Genomic DNA, 24,604 nt, shown 5'->3' with positions numbered 1-24,604 from the left:
AGAACTCTCCATCCAGCCTAAAAATCATTATTACCCGCGGCCGTTTCCATTCATAATACACAATACACAGCGTGTCATCAACCAAGGTATTAGCGGGTGAATTTTCAATTTGACATCACTTACTATTCCCGCCATCCCTTAGTTGCCGAACGACATGTCATAAACCAAGTGTATTCAAACACTGCCACGTGCCTCTCGATCTTTGACTTGAGTTAAAACATGCGGTAAACCAATGACAGCTTTGGATGTAGAACGCTTGACGTATTTTATCGGCAAAATTATTTAAGCTCCTTATGTAGAACATGTGACGTATTTTGTCAGCAAAATTATTCCGCCTTTACACCTGATGACATGTGTCATCGTTGACTGAACCATCCAGCTGGCTTATGGAAGGTAGGTGGTTCTACCTGTGAAATAATGCTGGAAGAGGCACCTGGGGTCTTCATCCCCCATCAAAAGCAAGAAAGTCCCCATATCATGCATATGATCTGTAACTGTGTCAGTGTGACTATTAATTGACAGTGATGTTTACAGTGACTTTATCTCACTGGGAACACTTGCTTTTTTTGAAAACTTGCTTTACTATTTTAAACTTGTTTTATGGCAAAAAAATTTAAACATTCAGTAGCATTTACTGAAACTTGGGTTATTATCTTGATGTGTTAATGCAACATGGACTTTACATTTGCGATTATTCAGATATTTTCATTGATAGCATAAAAGATGTTGTAAATAAAATGTAAAGCCCCTTTGATTAGAAATTAGCAATATGTTCCAAGGAATAACCTCCCAAAGTTAATTTTATATGAGAAGATGAAGCGCACTGGTCAGAAAACTCTTCAATGTTCTCAGATTACATTGTATATCATCAACAGGCTACATAAAATTTCTACAATACACACAGAATTTCTGATAAATTCACAGAAAAAAAACAGATTATAACAAGAGCACCGCCTTGCTGGTGCAGACGCTTATCTGATTATTTTGTCTCTGTATAATAAAAATATTGTACTACCCGTGTGTTTTTATGATATTTTCTAAGTCCAAAAGGGGCCATAATTCTTGCAAAAAGCAGGATGGAGTTATGTTTCTTGCTGTACACAGTCAGCTTTTGATGGTGAACAGATGTTGCAAGTTTTAAAGCAATAGCTTTGATCGTTTAGGAGTAAAGCTGACCTAAACAAAAAACTTAACCAAGAAATCTGGTTTTCCAAAAGGGGCCATAATTCTTGCAAAAAGCAATGTATAGTTACGGTACTTGCTGTGCAGAGTCAGCTTTTAATGGCCAATAACTGCACCAAGTTTTAAAGGAATAGCTTTGACCGTTAAGGAGAAAAGTTGACCTAAATGCAAAACTTAACCAAGAAATCTGATATTTTCTAAGTCCAAAAGGGGCCATAATTCTTGCAAAAAGCAGGATGGAGTTATGCTTCTTGCTGTACAGATGGTGAACAAGTGTTGCAAGTTTTAAAGTAATAGCTTTGATAGTTTAGGAGAAAAGTTGACCTAAATGCAAAACTTAACCAAGAAATCTGATGTTTTCTAAGTCCAAAAGGGGCCATAATTCTTGCAAAAAGCAGGATGGAGTTATGCTTCTTGCTGTACAGATGGTGAACAAGTGTTGCAAGTTTTAAAGTAATAGCTTTGACAGTTTAGGAGAAAAGCTGACCTAAACATTAAACTTAACCAGGCAACGCCAACGCCGATCAAGTGATGACAATAACTCATCATTTTTTATCAAAAATTCTAACACGACCGCAAATAACCTACATACATGTAGAGCAAAATCTATCTCGGGTTATTCTGCAATAAACCACTTGCGTGCAATGACGTCATTCGATCCAGGTGCGTAGCACGGTCGTAAAAGTAGTTACCATTTTTTCTAACACTGTTGATACTAGTATGTTGTGTTAGAATCGAAATAACAAGTTCCCAAGTGTGATTTATCATAGAATAACCAGAGATTTTTGTTCTTATGCGAAACAATATATCACTCAGGCCTAGTCGGCCTAAAATTGTGATATATTCTTACACATAAGAACTCAAAACACGGGTTATTCTACGATAAACCACATTTGGGAACTTATTATTTCTTAAATCAGATGAGCTAAAAAGGGCAAAATCAACATTTATGTACATCTCCTTTTACACATACAAATCTAAGGGTGTATTCAGAGGGGTTGCAATGGGTGCAAATGCACCCCCCTCTTTTTAGCAAAGTTTGCAAACTTTAATCCATCAACATTCTTTTTATGCTATTTCTATATGTCTTCTTATTTTTCTTTGGCTCACTTTGCTCGTCAACTTGCATATACCTACTTTGTGAGTTGTTGCATATGCAAATAGTCTGTATGCAGAACAGTTATTACTTTACAAAGACCAGCAATATTTTTACTGCAGTAGAAGTTTGCAAAAATGTAGTAGACAAATGAGGATCCAACAGGGTGGGAGGTAACAGTACAGCCAGCGCGGAGCCTTCATTTGAACATCCGTCGCCGTGATTCAATTTCACTTGTTCGTTTTTACTGTCTGCTGCGACGGATGTCCATATCAGATATTTCAGCTATTCAGGTGTGGTCATTGCCGGAGGCAGCAAACGCCACGTGTTGCGATGGACGGACGCGATGGTCCGTGGTGGTCGGCCGCGAGGAACCCTGGTGTTCATTTAATACTTTTTGAAAGAATTATTTTCCAATAATTTGTAAAGATAAATGCACAAAATGTCTATACATGTACTTACTAATTATTTAGAATGTATATCTTGTCCGTATACTCATAATCAGTTGCAACGGTGATGATATATGATAGTAGATATTATACTGTTTTGTATTTTCTGTAAAATCTAATTAGAGTCTTACATTCTTTGTTCTGTTTCGTTTTATTTCTATTTTCAGGTCATAGCAAGTCTATAAATCTTTGATCCTATTGTTAATTTCTAAACTGATTGTTAGGTAAATTTTATGTTATTTGCGCCTTTTCTAACAATTACGTTACAAATTATGTTTTACTAACATCTGTTTCTTACCCTGTTTTATTTATTTCCGTACCTAATACGCTCTTTTGTTTCACTTGTTTGTCAGTTTTCAGATGTTTAGAAATTATTGGTAAGTTTCTTTACACTGTTTAACAATTACTACTAATCAAATCGTAATATGTTTTATAATATAATAACTATCTTATTTGTTAACAACCGTTGATAAGATGAATATATTCAATAGAATTTCAAAACATTTTACTAGAATCTTTGATTTAATATTTTCATTACATATTAAAGGAATATCTAATATACACTTTTGTGATATATGAGACTTAGTTATATACCTTTCGTTTACGGAATTCCGCATATTGTCGTAATATTTACTTTTTTCTGTAAACAATAGAAATAGTTGCATTTTTCTCATTACAGGTAAACGTCAGCGGCGAATTTGGTGTTTAAGAAAAACAGTCTCGGATCGAGACAAATATAAATTCAAATAGACAGAGTCTGTTATTATTTTACACCCTCTTGCATATTTATTAACTATTACAACAGTCTTAAGTGCCATGTGGTGGCCGAAAAGTCTTCCTAAATATTTGGTCTCAGTGTTGTTTATTTTTTCTCTGGTCCTTCGGGATCCTGGAGTCACCTCAGTGTGGTTTATTTTTTCTCTGGTCCTTCGGGATCCTGGAGTCAATCCAATGTCTCTACATACTGTATTGTAAAATGAAGTTCCGCCTTATGGTAATTTTTTTGGGGGTGGTGTTGGTGGGTGAGGGATGCTGCACATTTCATTAACCCTCAAGCTATTATTAGTTTACATGTTAGTGTTCTGTGTACTTAAAAGGTTTTATTAACTGTTACAATAGCAGTCGTTAAATAACAATTAACATGGGTGGTTACATTCTTAGAAAATTCAAACGTCTTAAATATCAAAATTGTTTGTTTTTACAAAAAATTTGTATTTGACAATACTAATATATTGCTGAAAATTAATATCTACACATTCGTATCCTTTATGATGAAACAAAAATATTAATCTGAATGAGAAGTCTTTTGGAGTTATGTCAGGTAAGCACCATAAATTCTCCAAGGATATCTTAGTCACAGACAAGTAAAAGTAGTATATATAAGCTGCATAAGGCAATATTTCTAAATCATAGTTGTGTATCATTGACGTTATATATCTCTGACATTACATATCTCCGACGTTATATATCTCTGACGTTATATATCTCTGACATTACATATCTCCGACGTTATATATCTCTGACGTTATATATATCTCTGACGTTATATGTCTCCGACGTTATATGTCTCTGACGTTATATGTCTCTGACGTTATATCTCTCCGACATTACATATCTCCGACGTTATATATCTCCGACATTATATATCTCTGACGTTATATGTCTCTGACGTTATATGTCTCTGACATTATATGTCTCTCACGTTACATATCTCCGACGTTATATATCTCCGACGTTATATGTCTCCGACGTTATATGTCTCCGACATTATATGTCTCTGACGTTATATATCTCTGACGTTATATGTCTCTGACGTTACATATCTCCGACGTTATATATCTCAGACGTTATATGTCTCCGACATTATATGTCTCTGACGTTATATATCTCTGACGTTATATATCTCTGACGTTATATGTCTCTGACGTTACATCTCCCTGACGTTACATATCTCTGACGTTACTTATCTCCGACGTTATATATCTCCGACGTTATATGTCTCTGACGTTATATGTCTCTGACGTTATATGTCTCTGACGTTATATATCTCTGTCCTTACATATCTCCGACGTTATATATCTCTGACATTACATATCTCCGATGTTATATATCTCTGACGTTATATATCTCTGATGTTATATATCTCTGACTTTATATATTTCTGACGTTATATGTATCCGACATTATTTATCTCTGACGTTATATATCTCTGACATTACATATCTCCGACGTTATATGTATCCGACATTATTTATCTCTGACGTTATATATCTCTGACATTACATATCTCCGACGTTATATATCTCTGACGTTATATATCTCTGACGTTATATATCTCTGACATTACATATCTCCGACGTTATATGTATCCGACATTATTTATCTCTGACGTTATATATCTCAGACGTAATGTATCTTCGACGTTATGTTTTTTCGACACAGTTATGTCCTGTCAGCGCTGTTACTAGTCCTGGTGCATCCAGTTGTCGTCCAGCTATTTTCCGTGTTCCTGTCATTGCTTGTTCTGTCCTTGCCATATATGGCTCATCATTTTAACAGCACTAAGACTAATTTTGTGTCCACAACTGCATGTCTACCTTTTCTCAGTTCGTCAGTTGTGTCTTATCTTCCAGTTCGTCAGAAGCCCACATACTTGTAGTAACAATACTACGTAATAATAATGTGCCATATATGGTAAGGACAGAACAATGACGGGAACACGTTAGGTAAATATTTATAAACAGAACAAGGGATCACAGAGTGATCTTGGCGCCCACCAATGTGCCATTTTTGAGTGTTCCAAATTTCAAGACTTACTGACTAGCTCAAGGTCAAATTTCATTTCCGTACACAACACTGTGCATGTGGTCCAGTTTCGAAAGCTGTAGCTTGAGAAATGTGAAAGTAGGTCACTAGGTCAATGTCAAGGTCAAAGTTTGTTTCGGTATACAATCCTACGCATGTGGTCTAAATTTGAAGCCTGTAGCTACAGAAATGTGAAAGTAGGTCACTAGATCAATCTTAAGGTCAAAGTTCATTTCGGTACACAAAACTATGCAAGTGGTCCAAATTTGAAGTCTGTAGCTTGAGAAATGTAAAAGTAGGTCACTAGGTCAAAATCAAGGTCAAATTTTATTTCGGAATACAAAACTATGCATGTGGTCCAAATTTGAAGCCTGTACCTTCAAAAATGTGAAAGTAGGTCACTAGGTCAATGTAAAGGTCAAAGTTCATTTTGGTACACAAAACTATGCATGTGGTCCAAATTTGAAGACTATAGCTTCAGAAATGTAAAAGTAGGTCACTAGGTCAAAGTCAAGGTCAAATTTTATTTCGGAATACAAAACTATGCATGTGGTCCAAAATTGAAGCCTGTACATTCAAAAATGTGAAAGTAGGTCACTAGGTCAATGTGAAGGTCAAAGTTTTTTTTCGGTACACAAAACTATGCATGTGGTCCGAATTTGAAGGCTGTAGCTTGAGAAATGTGAAATTAGGTCAGTAGGTCAAAATCAAGGTCAATGTTTTTTCCAGTGCACAAAGCTATGCATGTGGTCCAAATTTGAAGGCTGTAGCTACAGAAATGTGAAAGTAGGTCACTAGGTCAAAATCAAGGTCAACTCATGTCAAGGTTCATCTTGCCACTCAAAACCATACATGTGGTCCAAATTTGAATGTTGTAGTTATTGACAAGAACATTTAAAAAACGTTTCCCTATATAAGTCTATATGAACCATGTGACCCCCGGGGCGGGGCCATTTTTGACCCTAGGGGGATAATTTGAACAAACTTGGTAGAGAACCACTAGATGATGCTACATTACAAATATCAAAGCCTTAGGCTTTGTGGTTTAGACAAGAAGTTTTTCCTTATATAAGTCTATGTAAACTATATGACCCCCAGGGCGGGGCCATATTTGACCCTAGGGGTATAATTTGAACAATCTTAGTTGAAGACCACTAGATGATGTCACATACAAAATATCAAAGCCGTAGGCCCTGTGGTTTTGGACAAGAGGTTATTCAAAGTTTTTCCCTATATAAGTCTATATAAACCATGTGACCCCCAGGGCGGGCCCATATTTGACCCCAGGGAAATAATTTGAATCATCTTGGTAGAGGACCACTAGATGATGCTTCAAACCAAATATCAAAGTTTTCAAAGTTTTTCCCTATATAAATCTATGTAAAATATAGAAATAAACAAAGGGCCACTCACTCAAAAATTGCTGAACCAGTCTGATTTTCAGGGGAACACAACTAGGGTACCAATACATCATTCTGACAAAGTTTGGTCAAAATCCCCCCAGTAGTTTCTGAGGAGATGCGATAACGAGAAATTGTTAACGGACGGACGGACGGACGGACTGACGGAATGACGGACGGACGGACCACGGACGCAGAGTGGTTTTAATAGCCCACCATCTGATGATGGTGGGCTAAAAATGCTAAAAAGTTCTTGTGCAGGAATATTGCAGGAAAACTAATCAGACACTATTTCTTGCATAGTCTTTACCTGAAAAAGACAAGAAAAAACATACAGAATTTGTGCTCAATACTTCCGAAGACCACTCAACTTTTCACCCAACATATCATTTTACATTAATTCCTCAATAAAAATAATTACTGAAATATTAGCAGTTTGTAATTCACAAAAATATATAGAAATGTTCATTGATCATTGAACCTTAAGCACTGGACCTTCACTTTTAAAAACATCAAAAGAGAACCTATGTACACTGTTTCTGTATCCATGTGGAAAAGTCGTGCACTTTTAAAAAATCTATAACGCAGATGTTTTCGAACCAAACAGAACATTGTTACTGGCAACAAAAATTCGTTACAAAACAGAACCTTTTTTAATTTTAAAATAACTTTTTAGTCGTTAATGCAAATAAATTCATTTAAAAAAAGAAACCTAGCAACTTACCTCTATAATAATCTTTTAATTTTATGCCAAACTATGAACAAAGATATACCGTTAGGTGCTAAACAACATTTAGCTGTTAGGTATTTTTAGTATAAGAACACAAGATTGCAACGAAAATAAATTTAATAAAGTACAAAAATATATACGTTGGCAACAGCTGTACCTGCAAAATATATAACAAGAGCACCGCCTTGCGGGTGCTGATGCTCATCTGATTTTTTTTTGTATAATAGAAAAATTGTCCTACCTATGATTTTCTAAGTCCAAAAAGCAGGATGGAGTTATGTTTCTTGATGTACATAGTCAGCTTATGATGGTGAACAACTGTTGCAAGTTTCAAAGCAATAGCTTGAATAGTTTAGGAGAAAAGCTGACCTAAACATAAAACTTAACCAATAAATCTGATATTTTCTAAGTCCAAAAGGGGCCATAAGTCTTGCAAAAAGCAGGACAGAGTTATGTTTCTTGCTGTACATGGTCAGCTTATGATGGTGAACAAGTGTTGCAAGTTTTAAAGCAATAGCTTTGATAGTTTATCAGAAAAGCTGGCTTAAACATATTACTCAACCAAGAAAGCTGATTTTCTAAGTCCAAAAGGGGCAATAATTCTTTAAAAAAGCAGGATGGAGTTATGTTTCTTGAAGTACAGGGTCAGCTTATGATGGTGAACAAGTGTTGCAAGTTTCAAAGCAATAGCTTTGATAGTTTAGGAGAAAAGTTGATCTAAACATAAAACTTAATCAAAAAATCTGATATTTTCGAAGTACAAAAGGGGCGATAAATCTTGCAAAAAGCAGGATGGAGTTATGTTTCTTGCTGTACAGGGTCAGCTTATGATGGTGAACAGGTGTTGCAAGTTTCAAAGCAATAGCTTTGATAGTTTAGGAGAAAAGCTGACCTAAACATAAAACTTAACCAGGCAACGCTGACGCCGACACCGATCAAGTGATGATAATAACTCCTCATTTTTTTTCAAAAAGTCAGATGAGCTAAAAATCAATGTGTTACTGGACTGAAACAATTGCTCAAATCCTCTAGTTAATACAAGAGAAAAAAATAGAAATATGTTCATCACAAAAGAAGTTCTAAAGTGATATACTTTGAGATTTGATTTTGAGACAGTATCTTATTCGATACTGATCGACGGATTAATTATTTCTTACATTCATATTGTGGTCTCACTGTATCTAGATTTTGTAACAGTTGAGAAAACGGAGAACAAAATTATATTCACTCTTTTATCGGCTATTTTATTTTGTTTATTTTGTTAATATGAATTAAGGCACCACCTAGCACTGGGGATTTATCTTTTTTATATCCGCTTAGAAAGAAATATTCAACGCTCAAGAAAGTGAAACTTTGCTCTAAACTGTAGTTTACATTTAGTGTCATCATACCTCTTACAGCGAATATCATACTTTGCAAAATTTACGGAAGCCGTGACGGTGACGTCATTCAGCGTTCTCGCACTAGGTTTTAGGAATTTTTTTTGTTTGTTTGCACTCCACGCAGAAACTTGACGGCCTTTACACTTCCTTAATGTTTTAAAAGTGTTTTTCAGTTGCATGTACAGTTTTCATTACGAAAAAGAAGTAAAATAATCATGTTAGCGCGGTTTACGAGTTTCTATGACTGATTCGGGGTGGTCGGATGTTCATGCAGACAACCAGTCTGCGGTGTGTATATAAACCGGAACCGGAAAACATCGAAAAAATTGTCTCAGTATATGCAGACAACAAAGACGAATAGCTATATACGGACGTTACCGTCTCGGGGATTTTCATCCCCTATTAACACTTACGATTATGTGCGAGCCCTTTCAATTTAACAACTTGTCAAAATTTGACATGTGTAAATAACAGGCAATAAATATCTTGTGAATGTAATCAACATAATTATCACATTCGATACATTGTATGTGTAAAACATCCCTTCACATAATTACTTACAATTTGGATACGATGGTAAAATTCAACAACAACGCGTGAATATTTATCTTTTATCAACGTTTCGGCGCTTTTTTTTTTTTTTTTTTTTTTACAATTTGGATATAATTTATTGAAAAAGGTATTATTGTTGATGACAATAAACTAAAATCAAAACATTGAAAATATCGGACACAGATAACAACAGTTCCTACACAAAAGAAAGGTGCGATAAATGTAGACGAGTAAACTAAATAAATGATATAGATAATTATATTTTATAATAAATACATTATAGATAATAAATTTAACAATTAACTGCTACAATACACTGTTATACAGTTAATGTTAATATAAAACGTTGACCGCGATGGTCCCTCACGTGAACACTGCGATTCCTCGTGGCCGTCCACCGTGCACCGCTGTGATCATGACCACGAGGGCCGATCAGGTGTCCGGCCATCGCTACTGAACACCCGTAATTTTTTTTTACCGCAAGGATCAAGGGTTTTTGAAGGTTCCGAGCTGGTTGTACTGTAACCTGCATTATCTTCCCTCCCTACTACCTTAAATCTAGTGAGCATATTCTTTTAATAGCCTAAAATTGAGATATCAGTCAAGTCACTTCACAAGAGGTCAGCCGCACCTGAGAAATATTTGAAATTTTTCATGATTCTGTTGGTTTCTTTCAAACTGCACGAAATGCAATCCAGATTTTAACTAGAAGATGCTTTTGTAGAAAAGCGCATGTTTCCCCCAGTGCATAGTCATAATAAGCAAGAAGTCAATAGGGGAGAGGAGTGAAAGTCAAAGAGACACTGACAGTTGGCTGCAATAGGGATCATCTACTTGGCATGTCCAATTATCCTGTGAAGTTTCAACATTCTCGGTCAAGTGGTTCACAACTTATTGATTGGAAACTATTTTCCATGTTAACAGGTCCCTGTGACCTTGACCTATGATCGAGGGACTCCAAAATCAATAGGGGTGATCTACTCTGCATGTCCAATCATCCCGTGAAGTTTGAAGGTTCTGGTTCAAATGATTCTTAAGTCATTAATCAGAAACTGTTTTCCATATTCTGGTCCCTGTGACCTTGACCTTTCACCAAATGACCCAAAAATCAATAGGGGTTATCTACTCTACATGTCCAATCATCCTATGAAGTTTCAACATTTTGACCTTTGATGAAGTGACCCCAAAAATAATAGGGATCGTCTACTCCATACCATCCTATGAAGTTTGAAGGTTCTAGGTCAAATGGTTCTCCAGTTATTGATCGGAAATGAAGTGTGATGGACGGATGGAAGGACTGATGGACAAGGCAAAAACAATAATTGGAAAGATCCCCATACCTACACCTGCTAAAAAAAACCTTAAAAGATATTAAAAACTTTAAACAAATCTTTTCAAGGACATGTTCATTTCATTTGAGTTTTCATATTAATGTAGGATTCTGGTTTAACAATACTTCTAGAGTTACCTTGTTACGAGCCAAGATTGTTACATTAGCTCCTTGTTGAGCTGCCAACACAGCTATAGCTTTCCCAATACCACTAGAACCACCTGTCACCTGTAATAAAACAATGAAAAATATGTAACAAAACAAACATCATGGTATATGATATTGTCCGTAGGCACTCATGAATATTCCGTATATTTCTGTAAATTAATTCTCGGTGTCCGAAGCTAAATAGCGATATAGTGATATATATAATATTATATACTTATAATTTTCACAATGTCACGTGTGCGGACAAAACGTTTAGCTTCCAGTCTCGGTATTGTGGGTTCGACTCCTGCGTAGGACCATTTTTTTTCAAATTTTATTGGCAAACTCAACAGGTATAGAAATATTGCCAAGAAAAAGTGGAAACTCCACAGGTCGCTCAACATGACAAAATGAAAATGTTGCAGGCTGGGTTTGATTGAGCCTGTTCATGGACGGCAGTGGAAATGCATACTACCGTCCATGCCCTCTAGCCCCGGGTTGAGCAGAACTCAACATTTACACATGTTAAAAGTACAAACAAGAGGACCATGATGGTCCTGAATCGCTCACCTCTTCCCACATGACCCAGTTTTGAGTATGACGTCGTTTTTTCTATTATTTGACATAGTAACCTAGTTTTTGAGCTCATGTGACCCAGTTCTGAACTTGACCTAGATATTATCAAGATAAAAATTCTGACCAATTTTCATGAAGATCCATTGAAAAATATGGTCTCTAGAGAGGTCACAAGGTTTTTCTATTATCTGACCTATTGACCTAGTTTTCGAAGGTACGTGACCCTGTTTTGAACTTTACCTAGATATCATCAAGGTGAACATTCTCACTAATTTTCATGAAGATCTCATGAAAAATATGGCCTCTAGAGAGGTCACAAGGTTTTTCTATTTTTATACCTACTGGCCTAGTTTTTGACCGCACGTGACCCAGTTACGAAACTGACCTAGATATCATCAAGGTGAACATTCAGATCAACTTTCATGAAGATCCATTGAAAAATATGGCCTCTAGAAAGGTCAAAAGATTTTAATAATTTTAAACCTACTGACCTAGTTTTTGACCGCAGTTGACCCAGTTTCAAATTTGACCTAGATATCATCAAGATGAACATTCTGACCAACTTTCATACAGATCCCATGAAAAGTATGGCCTCTAGAGAGGTCACAAGGTTTTTTTATTATTTGACCTACTGACCTAGTTTTTTAAGGCACGTGACCCAGTTTCAAACTTGACCTAGATATCATCAAGGTGAACATTCTGACCAATTTTCATGAAGATCCATTCAAGGGTATGGCCTCTAGAGAGGTCACAAGGCTTTTTCATTATTTGACCTACTGACCTACTTTTTGAAGGCACGTGACCCACTTTCGAACTTAACCTAGATATCATCAAGATGAATATTCTGACCAATTGTTATGGAGATCCATTCTTAAGTATGGCCTCTAGAGAGGTCACAAGGTTTTTCTATTTTTAGACCTACTGACCTAGTTTTTGACCGCACATGACCCAGTTTCAAACTTGGCCTAGATATCATCAAGATGAACATTCAGACCAACTTTCATACAGATCCCATGAAAAATATGGCCTTTAGAGAGGTCACAAGGTTTTTCTATTATTTGACCTACTGACCTTGTTTTTGATGGCACGTGACCCATTTTCGAACTTGACCTAGATATCATCAAGATGAACATTCAGACCAACTTTCATACAGATCCCATCAAAAATATGGCCTCTAGAGAGGTCACAAGGTTTTTCTATTATTTGACCTACTGACCTAGTTTTTGACGGCACGTGACCCACTTTCGAACTTGGCCTAGATATCATCAAGGTGAACATTCTGACCAATTTTCATGAAGATCCATTCAAGGATATGGCCTCTAGAGAGGTCACAAGGTTTTTCTATTTTTAGACCTACTGACCTAGTTTTTGACCGCACGTGACCCAGTTTCGAACTTGACCTAGATATCATCAAGATGAACATTCAGACCAACTTTCATACAGATCCCATGAAAAATATGGCCTTTAGAGAGGTCACAAGATTTTTCTATTATTTGACCAACTGACCTAGTTTTTAATGGCACGTGACCCAGTTTCGAACTTGACCTAGATATCATCAAGGTGAACGTTCTGACCAATTTTCATGAAGATCTTATGAAATATATGGCCTCTAGAGAGGTCACAAGGTTTTTCTATTTTTAGACCTACTGACCTAGTTTTTGACAGCACGTGACCCAGTTTCGAACTTGACCTAGATATCATCAAGGTGAACATTCTGACCAATTTTCATGAAGATCTAGTGAAATATATGGCCTCTAGAGAGGTCACAAGGTTTTTCTATTTTTAGACCTACTGACCTAGTTTTTGAAGGCACGTGACCCAGTTTCGAACTTGACCTAGATATCATCAAGATTAACATTCTGACCAACTTTCATAAAGATCCCACAGAAAATGTGACCTCTAGAGTGGTCACAAGCAAAAGTTTACGGACGGACGGACGGACGCACGCACGCACGGACGGACGACGGACGACGGACGCTGCGTGATCACAAAAGCTCACCTTGTCACTATGTGACAGGTGAGCTAAAAACAATTTAGAGACACCCGCAGATGTGTTCATACGGCGGTGCACATGGAACCTTCAATGATACACAAGCGTGTAATTCCATGAAAAGCGGCGTATGGTCCCAGATAAAATAATGGGTTTGCCCTAAACGAGAAAACAATGGGCAGAACTAAACAAACTGGAATTTAGAAAGGGGATCTGAGGTTATGGAGCCTGCATATCACAGGAACTGCCAAAAGACAAAATTAAAAAGGAGGCACCATATCCAAGGGGTGATTATACAATACCCAAAGCTACAAAAGCGGGAGTACTGGAACCACCCAGGCCGAAATGTTCAAGCTGAGAAACTAAATAACAATAACACGACATAAAAGTCGTGCTGAACGATCTGAGAAGATCGAAATATAACAGCCCTGAACCTTTAAGTAACTACCTAACAAAAAGTAAATGTGGAATATGCACGAAGTTCAAGGGACTTACACAATCAATAAGTAAAATAGAAAAACTGGAAACTCCACAGGTCGCTCAACACTGACACTGAAAGACACTGGAAATTAGAGACAACATAACGGGTTTTAAATGCTTATGTTTATTTCATATAGAAGATGTGTTTACAGATGTTTAACTATCGCTCAATTTAACAACTGCATACTCCCTTAAAATGTTCAAATTCTATATACAGGCCTAATTAGTATCAAAATATATGTTAAATTAAGGTAAATAATTTTGGCACAGTCCATACTAATTGGCAAAACAAAAGGATGCTGATGATATATGCATTTTAGAATAGTCGTAAATATTGCAACATAACCTGGATGTCAAGATAGCGGCCTACTGAAAAAATTGAATGATTCTGTTCAGAATTTTAAAGATACAGTTTAGGCTAGTTGTTATATGTTTATATGTAAAATATAACATATCTGTGCATTAAACAAGATAATTTTTAAAGATTTTTTTCTCATAAATGTACTTAATGTCAAAAAGTACAGAGTTTAGGACTTTTAAGAATCGCCATCGAGTCATTTGCCCATAATTTCAGGCTGCTTTTGATAAATTTAAGCCCGATCGGGCAATAAAAGCTCGATTGGGCTTTTAAGCCCGATTGGCCAATGTGACCAGCCTGTTTATGATAGGCCTTGGATAGTTCTTTCATCCTGAGTAGGTGGTATCAAAAGTTTAAATGTTAGGAAAGGCCCATAACACAAAACATTACATTGTTAGAGTTGATTCACTTTGACCTTATGCTAGCCTAGTAGACCTCCTGCGGAAAAAATGGTCAGGCCCATAGCCAGAGGCAAATTTTAACCGAGGCAGTCTAGTGAGGTCCGGGGGCATGCTCCCCCGGGATTTTTTTTTTTCTCTAGGTCGTCTATGGTGCATTCTGGAGGGTCCAGCGACCATGTTTTACTACTTTAAATTTGGTGTTTTTAATGTAGGTCTAGTTTTGTACTGATTTTTTATGTTTTTATGATAAAATGACAGAAAATAATTCGGAAATAAGGTATATTGGGACATGTAACAATGTAAAACTAGCTTTATTGAACTACAGTTCATGTATCAACAACTGTCTACTAAATTTTTCCATGCGCCGATCCAAAGTGGGGACCGGGGGTCCGGACCCCCTCTGGAAAATCATTAAAAAGGAAAGAAGACAAGAAGGAAAGAAAATGTTTTTCGAAAAAGGCAACATTAAGACCGCATTCAAAGTATATGCGGCTGGTACATATAACGCCGACATAATTCATATTTACATTAGTTATCTAAAAGAAACTAAGACTTTAAGACTTTTACCTTCAAGAAAACTCGATTTTATCATTTTTCCCCAAATTTAACAGGTTAGCCCATTAAACTGTGAAAATAAGAGGAATATTGTATATAAAATTGCAGTGAAAAGATGTTCTTAAATGCTCTCAAAATGCCCCAGAATGCAGAAAATGAAGCGCTAAATTTCAAAATTTTCTGAGGGGGGGGGGGGGGGGGGGGGGTCGGACCCCCTCTGAGAAAATTGGCTGGATCCGCGCATGTTTTTCGCATTATTCAGGATCATGCAAAGGCAAAGAAACTCTTCTGTTCCCCGATGAGCTCCAAAGTTTTGATATTTCATTTTTGTCCAGGTCAATGTCTTTGTTGATGTACATTAGTGCTAACCCATTCAAGCGAATACTTTTCATCGACGAACTGGTCCATGTTTTTAGCCTACGGAGAGCAATAAAGCTACGTTCATACGAACATGAGCCAACAGGTAAACTTAAAATTAACTGGAATATGGTACAAAAGTTAGGGAAATAGCTTTGGTCACATCTGTCAAATCCATCTTGAAGAGACATAGGTTTCATAATGTTTTCATTATACCGTTTCCACCTTATTATTTCAGTTTCAAACTGACTGGTCATCGGAAGATCATTTTCAAAATGTTTGTTTTATTTTGTCAATTGAGGAATCAGTTAATTTGTCATGATTTCCGGGTAGTAGATAAGTTCCCTGTAAAACATCCCCAAGTTGCTCTGGAAATCGAGAAGAAAGGTGCAGTATCACGTGATCTAAAAACGGGTAGAAATAGTTAATCCTGAAGTGGTCCGGGACAGAAATGTTATCATCTGCATTTGCCCGATGCCTCTGCCTACCGACAATTCTCGGTTTTCCAGGTGTTATGCTCATATGTGTAGCAATTTTCACTGACCGTTCATAAAGTTTTTCAAAGGAAGCAGATTCGTTGCGCATAGCTGCTAGGATATCTGTAACATTACGTGCTTCGGTATGAGCTCTTAACAGGTCACAATCCTTTGCTTGTAAATTCACCGATAATGGTCTTACAAATGCCAAAATGTACTGCGTCAAACATGCGGTAAAATGAACTCAAAGTTCTTCATCGATTTTAAAAAACTTGAAGCATATCATGGGCTGACTGACCTGACGATTCGTCCATAATATCGCTCAGAGCATTGTAGATGTGCTCATAATGTACTAAAAGTGTGCTTATGGAGTCAGTTCTCGATAACCATCTAGTACCTGAAAGTGTGGGAAGAGTTTTTCTTTTAGAAAAACACTGAAATATGGCAGTTTCGTTTTCATCTTCACACTCTTGTGTGTCCGCTAAAAGATCAGACACTGCGGATTTGACAGACATATGTCTACTTAGAATAGTTTTGCGTTTAGCAGAATTGTGAAAAAAGAAAGTAAGTTCCTGAAAAGTGTTCATAAAATTGCGCCCAAATTCGATAATGAGTGAGAATGGTTGAACAAATCATAGAATTGCTGAGTCTCGGATATATCTAATACGATATCAGTGCAGAATAGAATCTCGTCGATGGGCTGCTTGGATGCAGCAGGCTAGTGAGGCTAAAGTTCAGAGAGCGGGATTATTCAACGTGATACTTACAACTTGGACTGGCCCTGGATTCACCTCTATCCCAGCAATAAATAGCTGCATACCAATGAATCCAACGACACCTACTGCATGCAGGGTGTCCAGGTCAAACACGGCCTTCATTCTCGGGCAAAAACGTCCGATTCGAGCTCGATATGTTTGAATGTCGATCTTTTTTTGTTTTGTTTACAAAAGTAACATAAATGCGACACACTTATGAGTATGCGGATCCATAATTCTAAATCTATAATAGGCTGTAGATCTATATTACGGCTGTTACTGTAAAGTCATTCTGAATGGGTGTAATATATCATTTCCGTATGTTTTTGAACTTGAACTTGAATTGGTTCCATTTGTATTCTTAATTGAAATACATGTACTTAATTACTTTTTTTCATTGCATGCCAAATTTTAACCGAGGCAACTGCCTCACTTGCCTCAACGTAGCTACGGGCCTGATGGTGGTGTATGACCTAAAGGTAAAAATTCCAAAATGTGCGACAAAGTTATTTTGAACTTACTACAACATGTTTTTCAGCAAGAGAAGTAGCTCTGGGCTTCAAACGTCCTGCAACATACATAAAAAGTATTATCACAAACGTAAATATTATAAATGTCCAAAACATTTTGCCAAACAAACAGACAGACTTTAACCCGTGTTTCCGTACGATATCCGGTCTAATATTCCAGTGAAGGTCATACTACACTAAATTGTATTCCTTATATATTCTATATAAAACTAGCAATTTTTAAACAGCTACCAAACATTGCTAGACCCATTTCAGAGAACAAATCCTTACCTCTTACCTTTTAAAGAGTTATGATAAAACTGATATAAAAGTTAAGTGCATGCTTGGCATAGTGTATTCTCAAGCTTTAAGTTTGCTTTTGTTCCTTTTATTTTTGTCTTTTTGTTCTGCTGCTTTATATATATTATTTTCAAGCGTTGAGTTTCATTTTGCCTTTGTAGTCTGCTTACTGCTATTGTGTCTACTGTACATGTATGTAGTTTGATTTTGTCTTCCAGAATTTTCTGTAGCTAAATGTTTGTTTGTATGTAATTGAGTCCTACTTTAGTTTGCATTTAGATGTCGTATTTTTGCTTTAGTTCATGTTGTGTTCAGTTTCGTGTTTGTTGTGATTACATCCCTTTGATAGAACCACTATAACATGTGTCTGTGTACCAGTTAACTTGAATGCGAAGTACCTTAAAAATTGTTGCTTGTAACCCTGCCTATCTGTTGGAAAATCTAATGATAGAGCTTATATGTCATGTCTATATGTTAATTTTAGCCATAATACAAATCTGTATTTCTTTGCTATTCATTTAATGATTATTGAGTTACCATATGAAAACGATGCTAATCAGGTCATTTCCAAATCTGATTTGAGTGATATTCTGACTTTTTAAGATATTTTTCAACTATGGCACCTTTGCCTATTCTTGGTCAACTTGTAACTAATTCATCTTTTAAGCAATTTTAAACCAAAGTTGGTAGGATTAGCATGTTTCTAATATATTTTATATTGTAAATTATCCTTCTTACTTGTAGCTTATTTACTTTTGTTAACATACACTTCTTATATAGTCGGTTAAAAAAGCTCATCAGAGCTTATGTTACTTGTAATTGTCTTGCCGACTCAAAATAAATCTTATCTTATCTTATCTTAAAATGAAGAGAAAAGTAGGGGTCGTGTATCTTCTAAGAGAGATTTCTCTTGTCACATTTGCTTACTATAAAATCTATGGTGGCATATTTCTGCCATGAGATATCTAGGTAGCTATCGCGATAATTTGTAAACTTTTCAGGAAATGTCTGCATTTTTTTCTGAAAACATTTCAGCAATAAATAATATTTTCTAGATATTTTTATTCATTTCATGAAAATGTTTTAGCCAAAATTCTGCGTTAAAGCTTGGAACTGCCTCGAGATGCTAGGTAACTACCACGATAATATTTTAAACTTTCCAGCAAAGTTGTGCATTTTTCTGAAAACATTATCGCTATAAATTATTTTTTCTCGATATGCCTTTTATTTCCAGGAATCTTTAGGCTATTGCGATAAACTTTTCAGAAAAGTTCGAAATATCAATATTTTTTCTGAAAGTATCTAAAAATCGAAATATCAATATTTTTTCTGAAAGTATCTAGAAAGATAAATCTAGCTAATAAATGGCAGTCGTGGGCACTTACACAAAATGTATCGAGAAAATAATGTAAATTATTGCAATAATATTTCCAGGAAACCTTTCACTATTGAGATAATATTTTCAGAAAACCACGCTTTATCGCGAATACAACCTAGCTATCTCATGGCAGAAATATCATATGCCACCATAAAAATCACATCAAAATCACACTGCTTTGACCTGGAAGTACTACTCGTACTAAAGTTGAGTTTCACTTCACCAAATACAACCTCCTCTCCCATTTTCCTATGAAATTGTCAAAAATACATCCACAATGAAATTTAAACAGAAAACAGCTTTAATTTAGACCTCTGTGGCCATGCCAAGTGAAAAATTAGTGTTCAAAAACCTATCTGCCATTACGCGATGGCTCCCACACTGGTTCCTTTACTATAATTAGGCCTGAAACAAGAGAGCACCAATTGTTTTCCCAAAGACTTACATTATAACATTATGGCGTGAACGGCCTTACATAAATCGCACGTACGTATACCTAATTACATGTTTTTCAAGAGCTATCTTAGTTCTACCAAAATATCGGACGAAAAACATATGAATAGTAATACTTTACTTAAGTAATTTTCGTGTGAATGAGATCTACATTTACATCTTTCACCCAACCGTCGATTTCCGACTATCACTAGACGGTGCTGTCAGAGAGACAGTTGTTAAAGAAATGATATGTTACAAATGTTAATAGAATAAAAAGCTAAAAAGACAGATGCTACAGTTAAAATAGGACAGAAGCAATGCAATTACATATTGACCACCGCCAGCCTGTCTCTAAAGATACTGAGACTGGGGCTAGATTTGATATAGGTTGGTAGTGAGTTCCAGAGTCGGATGGTCCTTAGGAAGTAGGAGTTAGAAAAGTACTAAATGTGAGACATGGGAATTAAGTAATTTAGGTTTCTAGTTGGGAAAAGATGAGATTAGTCGAATGCAACTGTCTGGGCCCTTATTTTGTAAAATGTTACTGATGAGTTGTATGACCTTCTGAATTGGAGTGTATTCCATTCTAAAGTGTTCAACATTTGGGTAACGCTACTGGTGTAACTGTAGTCGTACATGACGTACCTGGCAGCTGACCTTTGAACATTTTCGACTTTATTTGTGAGAGTTTTTTGCCATGGATGCCAGACGCTTGAACAGTACTCCACTTATGGACGAACAGAGGTACGTGTTGTAGGCAGCAATTTTGACCTTTTTATTGTCAGTTTTGACATTTCGTTGTATGAAGCGAAGGGTGGAAGTTGCTTTGGGAGTAATATTGTCAATGTGTTTAAACCAGTTTAAATCTTTGGAGATGGATATACATGTACCTAGGTATTTAGCTGTCTCGCATGTTTTTAGCTCTATGTTATGAAGTTTGTAGCGGAAGACCACAGGATGTTTCTTTTTTAAGATTCTAAGGATTTCACATTTGTCAGGGTTGAACTTCATGGACCATGTCTTCTCTCAGGTTTTCTAAGCTAGTGAGATCTTGTTGCAGAGATATACTATCTGAAATGGAGTTGATGGTAAGGTATATTATGGTATCATATGCAAACATTCTTGCATTACATTTGACTGAGTCTGGTAAGTCATTCATATATACCAAAAAAAGACAAGGTCCAAGAACAGACCCCTGGGGAATTCCAAACAGTACAGGAAGTTCACTGGAAAAATGACCATCAACAGCAACTTTCTGGGACCGGGTTGACAGGAAGGATTTGACCAATTTGGTGATTTGTGGGTTGACTCCAAGGCGTTGTAGCTTATAAATTAACATAATATGATCGACCTTATCAAACGCTTTGGAAAAATCCATGACAATAACATCTGTTTGTTGACCCTATTCAGTGTCATTGTAAAGTTACTGGGTGAAATTAATCAGCTGAGTCTCACAACTGTGACCTGACCTAAAGCCGTGTTGGAACTGCCTAAGTAGCTTATGCTTATCAAAATAAGTCATAAGATTTAAACAACAATATGTTCAAGGAGTTTAGAGGCAACGCAAGTTAATAAGGAAATTGAAGGTTACTGGGTTTTGACTTGAGACCATTTTTAAATACGGGGGCAACGGTGGCTTTTTTCCAGTCACTGATTCAAGATATAACCTATATCTATGGGCAAGTACTGGAGCACTTTCATGGTGGAGTTCTTTCAGGATGCGTGGGGATAATTCGCCAGGTCCTTAGGCTTTATGTGGGGATAGGCCATGGATCAGTTTTTCCACACCTTTAGTGGTAACCTGTATCTTACTCGTCTTGGAGACTTTGGATGAGACGACTTTGGAGCATACTAGTATATGCTTTAGAATAAGGGGCTGGGCTGGGGAAAACATAGATTCAAATTGTTTGTTTAAGATAATAGCCTTTTTGACCGGGTTTGCATTGGTTAGACCATCTGATTTGGAAGGGGGCAGTGCCGACATTTTCTTTTTTGTTGTGCTTGATAAAGCTGTAAAACTTTCTGTTTTTACCGAGTTGTGAATCATGGTCAAATATGATACTTTCCATATATGATGATAATATAGATGACCTGTTTACATCGTTGGCAAGGCGGGAGAAATTCGATTGATAAAACCTTTTTTTCAGTACACATAAAATGTAGCAAATTTTGTCAAAATATTTGGTAAAATACTGTAAATGCATTAAAAAATGTCAGTTTTGAAAAAAAATAATCACTTCTTGGGCGATCATTGCTGTCGTCTACAGAGATGTAACATTTACTTACGATAGATGGGCTTCCATCCGGACGGAGTCCCTTTTAAATTAGTAAACCTCTGCGTAACGGTGTGCCTCTGATGACATCACCTCCTCGAAATATTCACTTGCGCATGCTCTGATACTGGTGATTTTAGTCAATCTCAGTCCATGTCTAGCACACAGCCAGCAGTAGTTGACACATCTGACACGCTGGAGACTTGCGCGGCATTGCTGTTTCTGCCACCTAAAATAGAAGACAGGGCCACTAACAGCACTAATAGAAAAGTGCCAACTAGTCACAAAATTCTCACATCAGAGGAGATCTTGACAGAAAAAAAAAAGACAAAGAACGAATAAAATTAGAAAAAGAAACCAAAAAGAAAATTAAGAAAGAAAAGAAGTAGAACAGTTGTAACTTAATGTTCTAACTACCTCTATATTCTACGTATTATCGAGTTTACTTGTGCTAGATAAATATAAAGAATGGACAGAGACTCGCAACTTTCTCACATAAAGATTCATGGTCGGCCCGGAGTGAGAAAACATATCCCTTTTCAAACGTCAGTCAAATAGTGTTCGTTATACAAATTGTGTTCGTTATACCAACCTCGGTTACAAGGAACTCGTTCGCTATACGGATATAAGGAACCTCGGTTATAAGGAACAATTTTTAAAGGTCCCAAGCTGTTCCTTATAAGCGAGGTTTACTGTCAGGACGTGACAGTTGCACACTTACTTCAAGCGGGCGAAATGGTTGCAAACTTGCAAAATGGCGGATATTTGCTAAAATTATCGCACGTTCGCTTGCTTTTTCATCAGGTAAGTGGGGTTTGTATGGTATTTCGAACTCTACGGATATGTGCATGCATCAGTTCTATGTCTACGTCACACTCGGTTAAAAATTGCGTTTCAGCGTCGTAGATTTCGAATTGTCGAAGTTTTTGAAGATATGAAATGGTCAAGTGCATGTTTTGGTATTTGAACGGGCTCTATTCTTGTCGGCTTTTTAATTATTATGATTAAACTAGCCGGTTCTGGGGCCCTTAAATGTGACAAAACAACTGATTGTGAAGAATTTCATAAAAAGGTTGGTTCTGCATGTTTGATAAATGATTTTATACTCAAATATATCTTGTTCAAGCTCTTCTTGTTGCAAACTTGTTTTCAAGCAATTTAGGACGCAAACATTTACTTGTAAAATAGTGTTCAACTCTCAGAACATGTTGTGTTACTTGTACAATATCCTGATCAGTGTTGTACATTTTGTGCAACATCACGCGGTCCTTTAATGTTTTAAAATAACAATTTGTTTGATAAAAACCATATCATATTTTCATGAAACTTTGTAGGGAGTATTGCGCGACTAACAATTGAATGTACTGACTTTGTTTAACTATAAAACGATCTCGTTAAATAATTATTTGAAAACAATTTTAATGTATTCCGGCATATTTTATTTTGAAGACGCGTTTCCATCATGCCTAGTTGTAAAAAGGTCCTTAAATTTAGCAAACGAAATGTAAGAAAGTGCAATAAACGGCGTATGCAATGGTGCCGGACATGTATATTTTAAAAAAGATATGCACTACTAAATTTGATATGCTAGAAAATGTCGAAAAACGTTATCAAGTAAGCGGATTTTATATGAAATAAAGAACAGCCGGATAAACAATATGTAATCAATGCACGAATAGTTAGTTGTCATTAACCCTTAGTATGCTGGACACGATTGGTTTTGCCTTTGCGATCAGTGTAGATCATGATCAGTCTGCACATCTGTGCAGTCTGATTATAGCTGCACTGTTCGCCATTCAGACAGTATTGTTTTGGTAAGCACCCCTTTTTACAGTTAATGGTACTGTTCGAATTGGAAGATGGACAAGTTCATTATAGAAATTTAGCAGGATAAGGGTTAACATCATTGTAGTCATCAGGCGTGGGGTGCTAGATAGGCTTTGTCGGCATGTCCAGTGTGTAACAACGTTAATTCTCTCTCTAATATCTATGGTGGCTGATTTCTGTTATTTCACCTTTTCGCCCCGCGACCTCGTCGAGCTAATTACCGTGATTTCGCTCCGCGCCCCCGCTAAATTCGCCCCGCGCCCATGCCATTTTAACTTGTTTATTCTCGTGTTTTCGCTCGGCGGGGCTGCGGGGCGAAAACGCGAAATGGCAGAAATCAGCCACCATAAATATCCCAGTCGTGTCATTACCATAAGGCCTCTACGATCTCTGACATTCACAACCCTGTCGTCATATTTAACTCTTTCTTAATCAATAGACCATCTGACCCGCTATGTTCCTGACATTTAGTCGTGACTGCATTACCATATTAGTTGTCGACGGATATATTTTCACTGCGATATTCCCAGACTTTTTTTCTAAACGTAGCGTTTATCAATCCTTTTTTCTTTTCCTTAAAATCAATTGAAATACACTGTTCTTATTAAGACGTGCTTGTTACTACAATTCTGTGCATGCAGTCAGGTTTATCTTAGGGAATATTACAGGAAATTGTGGCTAAGAGGACGTAATATCCTGGTAATAAAGTTAATATTTACGCTCATTTAATGAGACCATTGAGATCACGCAGTGATCTAATGAGTCCGCAGGTGTTGTTACCGAAATGGACAACACACTCCTTAGAGCTACGTAACTGTTTTCTACATCGTGATCAATTATTATGTTGGCAAGCAAAGCGCA

At 36.6% G+C, this 24,604-nt stretch overlaps 1 protein-coding gene across 1 annotated transcript in view; it reads right to left on the bottom strand.

Annotated features, from left to right (window-relative positions):
• The window catches only part of LOC128557943 (3-ketodihydrosphingosine reductase-like), a 30,612-nt gene extending 12,907 nt beyond the window's left edge, over window positions 1-17,705 (bottom strand). The window contains exons 1-2 of the mRNA XM_053546636.1: window positions 17,543-17,705; window positions 11,065-11,154 (exon numbers count right to left, since the gene is read on the bottom strand). Of these exons, the coding sequence (XP_053402611.1) occupies window positions 11,065-11,154; window positions 17,543-17,647 (195 nt within the window). The 5' untranslated portion in view covers window positions 17,648-17,705. The remainder of the gene's footprint in view (window positions 1-11,064; window positions 11,155-17,542) is intronic.
• Between the last annotated feature and the right edge of the window lie 6,899 nt (window positions 17,706-24,604).

Source organism: Mercenaria mercenaria, chromosome 6, assembly GCF_021730395.1.
Source record: "Mercenaria mercenaria strain notata chromosome 6, MADL_Memer_1, whole genome shotgun sequence".
NCBI classification, from domain to species: domain Eukaryota; kingdom Metazoa; phylum Mollusca; class Bivalvia; order Venerida; family Veneridae; genus Mercenaria; species Mercenaria mercenaria.
Note: the sequence above shows the minus strand (reverse complement) of the source record. Positions and strands in the feature narration are given on the sequence as shown.